The 9,970-nt window shown below is 45.0% G+C and overlaps 1 protein-coding gene across 1 annotated transcript; it reads right to left on the bottom strand.

Moving 5' to 3' along the window:
* Positions 1-4,507: 4,507 nt before the first annotated feature.
* Positions 4,508-9,539, bottom strand: RXFP3 (relaxin family peptide receptor 3). Its single transcript, XM_010725317.4, has one exon. It carries the CDS (start codon positions 9,445-9,447, stop codon positions 8,119-8,121), a length of 1,329 nt encoding a protein of 442 aa, XP_010723619.2. The 5' UTR covers positions 9,448-9,539; the 3' UTR covers positions 4,508-8,118.
* Positions 9,540-9,970: the final 431 nt, after the last annotated feature.

The raw sequence follows: 9,970 nt of genomic DNA, 5'->3' as shown, positions 1-9,970 counted from the left end.
CCAGGAAAAAATCATTGCATCCTTTCAATACATAAATGTTGCTTTCTAGTAGGAGGGGATTTACTTTTACACAGGAAAATAGTGATAAAACAAGCGGGAATGGTTTTAAGAGGAGAGATACAGGTTAGATGTTAGGAAGAAGTTGTTTACTCAGAGGGCAATGAGGCACTGGCACTGCTGCCCAGAGAACTGTGGTGCCCTATCCCTGGAGGTGCTCATGACTGGGTTGGATGGGGCCCTGGGCGGCCTGAGCTGGTGGGAGCAACATGAGCTCATGGCAGGCCATTGGAACTGGGTGGGCTTAAATTTCCCTTCCAACCCAAGCCATCTATGATACTGTGATCTCTGAAAATGTATCCCCGGATCTTAAATTCAAACTAGGTACTTTCATTATTTATGGTTGGCTGCACAGGTTCAGCAATTGTTCGATACCCCAACTACATCTTAGAGCAGTAGGATTCCTGCTTCCTTCAGTTCATAAGGAGTACTCTACCATATATGTGCATCACTACCAATAAAAGAGGTACTGGAGCTCAGTAGGAAATAACTTTGATGAAATAAAAATTAGGTTATATTTTTTCTCATCCTCTGAGCTGTTTCAGTGGAAGTAGAAAACAGAGCACACATCTTCAAAATCTAAGTGTTTATTACTATAAATGCATAACATGAGTTTATATCAGAAATATATTGTAGAAAGGATTTTACTATGGAAACTGAAATTTTTAGAGCTTTTTCAGAATAAATGACGAGTAATACTGATGTATATTTTCTCTATTGTATTGGAATACAGGTGTATTCGCAACTTACCGTCATGGAACCACACAGAATCACAACATGGTTGTGAGTTGCTGATGGAGATCATTCAGTCCAGTGCTGCTGCTCAGGGCGCAGTCAGCTAAAATAGGTTGATCATGAATATGGCCAGTCATGTTCTGAGCACCTCCAGAGATCAAGACTCTGCCTCAGTGCTTGACTGTATCATTAAAAAAAAAAAAAAAAAAAAGTTATTTTCCTACAATTAGGTGAAATATACTGAATTTCTCTTTCTGCTTATTTCCAGTTATCCATTCTCTGGATAGCACTGAGAAGTCTGGGTTTGTCTTCTTCTCCTCTACACCACTGGTTCCAGCAGGTATTTATTGATAAGATCCTCCTAAGAGTGCTCAGTTCCAGATTAACCAGTCCCAGCTCTCTTGGCCTCTCCTTGCGTGTCAGATACTCTAAGTCCTCAGTCATCTCCATGGTCCCTCACTGACGAATTCCCTCCAGTAAGTCTCTCTCTCTCTCTCTCTCTCTCTCGTGCTGGAGAGAATAAAACTGGATACAACATTTCTCATGTGGCTTCATCAGAGCTGAGCAGAGTGGGGATCATCTCCCCTGACCTGCTGGTGATGCTCTAACTAGAAAGATGTTGGTTTTCTTTGCTCCAAGAGCATCTCTCTGGCCCATATTCAACTTGTCCAAAGGATATACAAGTTATTTTCTGCCAGCCTGCTTCTCCACCACTCAGCCCCCGCCTGACTGTTGTGTGGGCACTGTCCATTCCCTAGTACAGAACATTGCAATTTCTTTGTTTGAGGTTCTTGTCAGCCCATTTCTTCAGTCTATTGAGGTTCCTATGAATAGTGGTGGCAAAACATTCTGGAATATCAGCCACTCCAATTTTTGAATTATTTGTTGGGATACATTCTGTTCCATGGTTAGATCATTATTAAAGTCTTGAACAGGATTGGTTTTGATTTTGACCTCACATACTCTTCTGGTCACTGATCTCTAAGTGATCTTCATGCTGCTGATTGCAACTCTTTATGCCCAACAATTCAGCTAGTTTCAATCCAGCTCACTTTCCACTTATCTAGTCCATATTTTACCAGCTATGCTATGGAAGGTCATGGAGAAGAGAATAGGTGTCAGAAAACTGAAGGAAAGCCATAGTCATTCCAGTCTTCGGAAGGGGCAAGAAGGACAACCTGGGAAACCACAGGGCAGTCAGCAGTCCACGGGAAGGTGCTAGAACAACTTACTCTGGGTGTCATCTCCAAGCAATTAGAAGAAAAGAAGTTTATCAGGTGTAGTCCACATGGATTCACCAAGGGAAATCGTGGTGACCAATGAAGTAGCCCTCTGGGATGTCAAACTGAGTAAATGAAGGAAGAGCAGTGGATGTTGTGTACCTTGACTTCAGCAAGACTTTTGCCATTGTCTGCCATAATATCCTTATAGTGAGGCTTTGGAAGTGTGGGATAGGTAAGTGGACAGTGAGGTGGACTGAGAACTACCTGACTGGAAGAGCTCAGATAATTGTGATCATTGGAGGCCTGTAAGTGGTGTTCCCCAGGCATCAGTATTGAGTCCAGTCTTGTTTAACATCTTCATCAGTGTAGTGGAGGGCTATAAAAATGATTAGGGACCTGATTCATCACTCTTATGAGGACAGAATGAAAGACCTGAGACTATTAACCTGGAACAGACTGAGAGGGAACCTTACGAACTCTCATATGTATCTAAAGGGTAGATATCAAGTGGATGAGTCAGGATTTTTCCAGTGGTGCCCAGAAATATGACAAGGGGCAGCAGACTATTCTGCTCCATCTTCACTTCATCTTCGCTAAAGATGAAAAAGATCTTCTTGATTCTGAAGGTGACAGAGCACTGGAACAGGCTATTCAGAGACGTAGTGGAGTCTCCTTCTCTTAAAATACTTTTAAAAACCCTGACTGCTTTCCTGTGCAATGTTTTGTAGGGAACCTGCTTTAGCAGGTCTCCAGAAGTCCCCTCCAGCCCCTATGACTGTGATTTTGTGAAACGTCATGGGAAAGAGCATCAAAAGCCTTACTTAGATTGAGATAATCAACACCTGCTGCTCTCCTCTTATCCACCAAACCAATGGTATCTTCACAGAGGATTATCAGGTGTATCAGATGTGATTTCCCTGTCATTTTAACTCAGAACTAATTGTTGGTAGATATAAATAACTAGCAGCTTTATTATCTCAGCTTCAGCCTTTGGCCTGTAATTGAAGGAATTTGATTTTCATATTTTTTGTCTGAGCTGATCAGAGACTTTTTCTTAAATGCAGAGAGGAGTCATTTTTCCTCTGGATTTCAATTTCATTCAGCACAAAGTTAGGCATGACTTCTGAACGAAAGTAGAAAGCTTAGTTAAACACTAAAAGTCGATGTTGAACCCGGACATTGCACAATGAGTGTTGGCCTGAGCAAGGAACAACACAGATCCCGTGGAGAAATACTATCTCATTTTCACAGTAAATAGGTGAGTGAGGAAAGGAGTTAGCATCTGAATGAACTACTTTATTTTGCTGTTTCCCAAAGTGGACAGTCTGCTGTGGGTCACTTTAACCTTTTTCTAGCACTCCTAAGAGTATAGGTCAAAGTTTCAAAAAACTTGCACACAAAAAAGGCAAAACTTTTCTGTCTCCAGTCAGTTTTTGTTTGCTTCTATTTTGGATTGGTTTTGTTTTAGGTGATTTGTTGTTCTTGTTTTTTGTTTGTTTTTGTTTAGTTGGTTGTTTTGGGGTGGGGGGGAGTCCTTTTTTTTCCCCCCTCATATTACACTGGCATCTCACAAGTCTATGTTTTACAGTTAAGGTTTTGGGAATGACTCTAAGGCTATGCACAATTAGAAGCTTGAGAAACCTTCGCGCATGTGCAAGTTCATTTAGAGCTGGAATTGTCTATTCTAAGAAGAAAAAATCCCCGCAACTAGGGAAGATATATAAGGCATGTTAGCAGCTACACTTTCCCAAAGGAATGAGTTAACTTTTCTTGTAGACTTTGTCTCAGCCTCTACCGCAGTAGCTGACGCTGAGGCTGTGTCTGGAAGAAGCTCTTGTGGCTAAATAATCATGACAAAGAAAAGTATTTTCAATACCCCCCTCTGTACACCTTAATCAGAATTTTCTTCTGAAGCAGGAGAGAAGTAACCCTCACTGAAATTACAGATTGAAGCTGCCAATCTTAATGTCCCTGAGCTGCACTGCATCTACGTTGTTGCCTGCCCAAGCTCATGTATACCCACTGAATCAAAGCTTCCTGCGCAGGCACTAAACTAAACAATAAATTTCTTAAGAAAGAGGTACTGAAAGGAAATGAATGGGTTTTCATGTTTTATACCGCTAAAGTTAGGGCAAAAACAAGTCGAAGAGAAAGTGACATAATATTTATACTGAAGAGGCATTTCAAAGAGAGACCTGGAAATTCAGTTTGAAGTTGTTAACATTTTTAGAGCTCAGTTCATTACATGGGGGAGGTAGGAGAGTGGGCATTTAGAACTCTTTAAGCAGTCTGAGTTGGTATCAGAGTATCTGGGCTTTTTAGAATCTTACAGGCTGTCACTAGGTGTCAGTCTGTACCTTTGTGTTCCTATCGTTCCTTAGCAACACGTTCCTCTCCACCAGCATCCCGAAGGGAATCTCTTACAGGACAAGATGCGTCGCAAAAACCTCTTAAAGAACTCTGTACGTATTGTTTTGTTTATTTCTGCTGTGTTTATTTCATTCCATGAAAATGAGATTGTTACAAACACAACATTTGGAGGAAATAGGAATGTTCTTGAAGAGTGTTGTACTTACTGCTTATTTAGGACAACCCACAATACCATACAGTCCCAAAGCTGCAGCTGCAACGACCTTCTGCTGTGGCCACATTCCCAAGACTGCATGCACAGCAAGCACTTACAGTGTGCAGGTTGGTGCCACTGCCTGTACAACAGAGCACAGATTTCATGCACAAATAGTTACAATTCACAGCACATGTGGAACAAAACTTCTCTCTACTTGTGCATATTGACTAACTATATAGTTGTGACTGCAGGTCAGGTACAAACCAACATTTCACCAGTTGTGGGTAGGTTGTGTCTCTTTCAAATACCACATATGTGGTTTAAGCCCAGTGGCTTAAGACACAGGTGATCTTTACAAAATTAGTCAGGTCCCTCTCAACACACCCAGAGCATTTTCTTACTTGAGTGATTTCCCATACAAAAGCATTTGGTGTCTTCAGTGATTGGACATCTGAGGCTTTCTCTGATCACCAAATCTTGCTAGGATTCTGAACTAATCGTGGGTTGTCCTCAACTATGTGCTATTTTGCTACCATAAAACTGTGTGTACAATGACATCCACAAAAACACACAAGTTTTGTCATGCTAACCACCACAGAGGATGTCTTATAGGCAATTCACCACCTACTGAAATTCAAAGCTGTGTTTTAGATACTTCAATAGCTTTTTATGCCGTGCACAAGATCATTAAAGCATCAGAGAATAGGAATTACAGAGCCGCAAGCCACACAGGAAGCTACACTGCTCAATAGCAAACACTAAGAATGCAGTTTCAAGGTCCATTTCTCCTCTTCATTCACGTACTTGCTCCTGTCTTACAGAAGTATGTTTAGGCCTGTCTGAACTCTGGATTAAGGTGGCATCCTTCTCCTCATGCAACAGTGTAATTATCTGCTAGCACAAGTATTAGGGCTTTCTCCCTAGAATGCACGAAACCCAGTCGCATTTCTTGCAAATCTTTTGACACATTAGGCTACTGGATTCTTGGGGCCAGAAAGCTCTCAGTCTGTGAAGCCAACGCATCACGTACAGCACTGAGACATTAATTGAACCAGGACCTGGAAGCAAGGACAAGCATGTAATCATAAAGCCAACCAGTTAATCATTATCCTTGAGAAGGTGAAACCTAGAATTCAGGCCCGGATCCAATTTCTCTTCTGTATTTATCTGTACAAGAGAAAAAAACTTCCTCTCTAGGGCTCATGCCCTCACCATAATGCTACAAAGTATCATTCAGTGGTTTGCATTCCCTTTCTGACCCTGTAACAGTGAGCATCTCATGCAACAGGAAATTGTTTCAAGCCAGAGGATTCAAGCACATCCCCATTAATACGAAAGGTGAAAAGGAGCATTTCCTACACTGAGAGCAAGAGCTCTGCCCACGGATGCAGTTTTTAAAAAGGCAAGAGCATAATCTGCACATGCATCAAAGACAGGATAGGAGAAGCACTAGATAAAGGGACAGGGAGAATCAGTTAAGCTTACATCCCCTCTTAACTTTGTGTGGCCTGGTACAGGGTGTTCTGTGTCAGGGTGCAGAGCTGCCTCCATGGCTTACAGTGCGCACAGCAGCGAGTCCTGAGTGCAGAATCCCCATGAAACATAAACAGTGCTACAAACTCAAGTAGATTCAGGCATGCTCAGAAGCAGACTTTAGGCACAGAAAGTTTTCCAGTTAATATTTAAGTACCTACAGATTTCAACTGGCATCCAAATCAGCATTTAGGAACTTAGAGGGATTCTTGTACAGTACTTAAGTGCTCCAGATTTTCTGCAGATATCTGTTGTGGGTTTTTTGTTTGTCTATATTTTTACTAAACTCTTTGCATCTTTGTAGATGCAACCATCAGCTGCCAGCTCACTTCTGCTGTTCTCTAAGCTCCTTCCAAATCTCAGCATCTTCCCCATTAAAGGCAACCAAGACTGCAGTAAAAGTTTCTGCTGACTCGAATAAAAGAACAGTGTCTCATTGCAAGAAGCAGAACTAGCTGCTTCCAGACCAAACTGGGATTTTACAATGGGATTTATTGACATGTTCAGTAAAACCAAAGGATTCTGCAAGACATAACTGCTACTAAAGGCATTGCACTTTTCTCCAAAAAAAAAAAAAAAAAAAGTGAGTTTGCTCTGTATCTGCGCTTAGAGGTGACAAACAGCCCTCTACAGAAATGCTTCCCCCTCACAGAGTCAAGTACACAAGTTACACTACAGGAGAGGAAAGTGGAAATAGAGAGGGTTTTTTAAATATTGTGTTGATATTTTTAACTCATTTGCACTTTAAAGTATTAATCAACACCTTTTGACCAAAAAAAAAAAAAAAAAAAAAATTTCTGCATCCTCTAAAAAGGAACAAAACAAAACAACCTTGACCTTTCCTTTTAAAATCTTCTACCATGCTTAAAAATAAATAAATAAATAAAAAATTAGAAAATATATAACCTTAACATAAGAAGTTTCACAGCTTGGAACTGTACCTTTTTTTTTTTTTTTTTTTTAATGCTTTTATAAGTTCATTTCAGATCAATCCCAAATTATTCCCCAGCTGTTTCTTTGGAATACTGTTTCAGACAGTAATTTTCTGCCCTTCTCTGGGATGCTGAACTGCAGCTTCTTGGGCTTGTCACACCTTAAGATTTAAGACTGAGTTAACTGAAACACTGGGAAGTATCAGTGCAGATCCCACAAAACCTTGTGATTTGTTTTAGCTGAAATAAGTAGTATCCTGGAGCAAATAGTTTGAAGTAGATTTTTCCCCTTTTTCTCCTTTATTTACAATTGTGCTCATCTCCTGGAGTGAACTGCCCAAGAGTCTGAGGCACAGAACAGAACCTGCAGCCTCCATATGTCTGGATCTGCAGGTTTCCTGCTTCAGCAGGGCTGGGGAGCACGATGTTAGGAGGTGATAGGGTGCAACTCCCTTCCCTCCAAACCCAACCAAAGCAACCCCTCTTTGTGAAGCTGCAAGTCCTGTCCCAGGCTTTCTCCTTGGCTGTCCAGGATCTGTTACCCTGCTCTGTATGCTGGTAACAGCAGATAGGATGAAGAAGCCAAAAAGTTGATCCTGCAACTATCCAAAGAGAAACATGGCACTCCTTCTCCCCTCTTGGTTGGTCCCTGGGAAGAGAGAAAAGAGCAGAGCCTGAACAAGCAGGAGCCCTGTACCTGCTTGTCCTGGCTCCTTCATGCTCATGCTAAGATGCAGTGGGAACAGCTTTGCTTCACCCCAACAAGCCACACCCTCGCTGGCTGAGCTGGAGCTCCAGCAGGAGCTAGGACAAGTGCAAATAACAAAAAGCATCTCTGGGAGACTGCCTGATCCCTGGCACACCGCAACATCCCTTCCTTCTCCTGTTCTCCATTCTGGGGCACACTTTCAAGACAATTTTCATCACACAGCTTCCAAGAGCAGACAACTCCAGAAAAGCTTCTCCCACCCTCGTCCACCTATTTCACCTCCCCTTGTTCCTAACAGGTATTCAATGTCCCAGGGCCACATCCTGCAAAGAACCCCCTCCCAGTCCCATCCCCACACCTATCTCAGTAGTGTTGCTGCGTGGAGGCAGTGGGCAGCATGTCACATCGGCTGCTGTACACCACCACCCCAGGCGGGTAGTAAGCCAGCTCCGGCTGCACAGCCGCAGCTGCAGGAGGTGCAACAGGTTGGACAGGCACCAAGGCGTGCAGGGCTTGCTCCTCCTGCTCTGGCTTGGTGGTATCGGTAAAAGGACGCATGGTGGTGAGAGAAGGCGAGGTGATCCTCCAGAGGAGGCTCTTCAGTGCCTTGCGGAACTCCCTGCGCATCAGGCAGTAGAGGACAGGGTTGAGGCAGCTGTTGGAGTGTGCCAGGCACACGCTGATGGGGAAGAGGTACACCTGGGAGAGGAAATACTCAGCACTGAAGTGCACCACATTGAGCTTGATGAGGATTCCCCACGTTGTGAGCGCTTGGTTGGGCAGCCAGCACAAGAAGAATGACAGCACCACGATGGACACTGACTTAGTCACTTTAGAGCGACGTTTGGTGCTGGCACTACTGCAGGTGCTGCCAACGTGCTTTTCACTGATGAAGCGCACCAGGAGCAAATAGCAGAGGCTGATAATGGCCAGAGGCAGCACGAAGCCCAGCAGCACCTTTTGGGTTTGGTACAGACCCAGCCAGAACTGTGCATTGCTGCCTCGGCCCTCAGGGAACTTTACAAGGCAGAGGACATCATCAAAGACGGTGGCAGTGGTGGAAAAAATGGCTTGGGGCAGAGAAGCCAGGATTGCCAACAACCAGATGAGTGCACAAAGCCACTTGGCAGAGCAGCAGCCACCCAGAGGGTCACTTCGCCCCTGGTTCTTGAGGGCTGAAGCCACAGAGCGATATCGAGCCACACTCATGGCAGTGAGAAAGAAGACACTGGCATACATGTTCATGGCTGTCACATAGGAAACAATCTTACACATAGCTTTGCCGAAGAGCCAGTTGAAATCTAGGGCATTCTCCACAGCCCAGAAGGGTAAGGTCAGCACAAACTGGAAGTCAGTCACAGCCAGGCTGGTCACAAAGAGGTTGATGGAGGACTTCCTCCAGCCTTGCTTGTTTTTCATCAGGTAGAGAACCAGCAAGTTGCCCACCAGTCCCAGGACACACACCACAGAGTACACCACGGAGATGACAATTCGCACCACTTCAGAGCTGTCTCCTTGCATCCCATCGGCTCGCTCCACGTTGAGATTCTTGAAGAGCTGCAGGAAAGACACATTGCTCTTGTTGCCCATCTGGCCGGCCTCCAGCAAATCCAGCGGTGCGTCCCAGGAATCCCGACCCGCTCCTTCTTTTACAGCCGCCGAGCAGGAGTCTTGCTCGCAGAGCTCATCCATCCCATACTCAGGGGGGCGGCGGAAGATTCGATTCTCTTCGCTTCCCCAGCGCCGGAGAGCGAACCGTCGGAGCACGGCGGGCAGCAGCTATGCCGCTCGGTGCGGCGGTGCGGCCGCCGCATTTATATCCGCTCCCGAGGGGCCGGGGCATGCGCGGCGGCGGCGGCGGAGCTCTCCTGGGTGCTGAGTGCTGTGGCCGCGCCCCCGTTCCAACCCCTCCTGCTCCGTGTTCCAGCCCCGGCCAGGCAGAGGTGGCCGCACGGCTCCAGCTCTTGGTTGTTAGGGAGTTCGCTCCGCTCCGCTGTCCCGCGCTGGGACGGGAGTGTGCGTCGGTAGCTACCCATGGCAAAGAGGTGCTCAGCCGCCTCTCCCTGCATCTCCTAAAAAAAATAAAGTCTGGCCGGTGTTTTATGTTCCGGAGAGCAGCCCTGCCTTTCTGCAGCCGTCCGGCGGAGCTTGAGGAGCGCTGGTGGCGCTGATCTTTGCTTGGCGGCTCCATTCTTTCCGAGGAAATTCTGCACGC

The sequence above is a fragment of the Meleagris gallopavo genome, chromosome Z, assembly GCF_905368555.1.
Source record: "Meleagris gallopavo chromosome Z, MGAL_WU_HG_1.1, whole genome shotgun sequence".
NCBI lineage: Eukaryota > Metazoa > Chordata > Aves > Galliformes > Phasianidae > Meleagris > Meleagris gallopavo.
The sequence above is the reverse complement of the archived record's forward strand: the minus strand, read 5'-3'. Positions and strand labels throughout refer to the sequence as shown.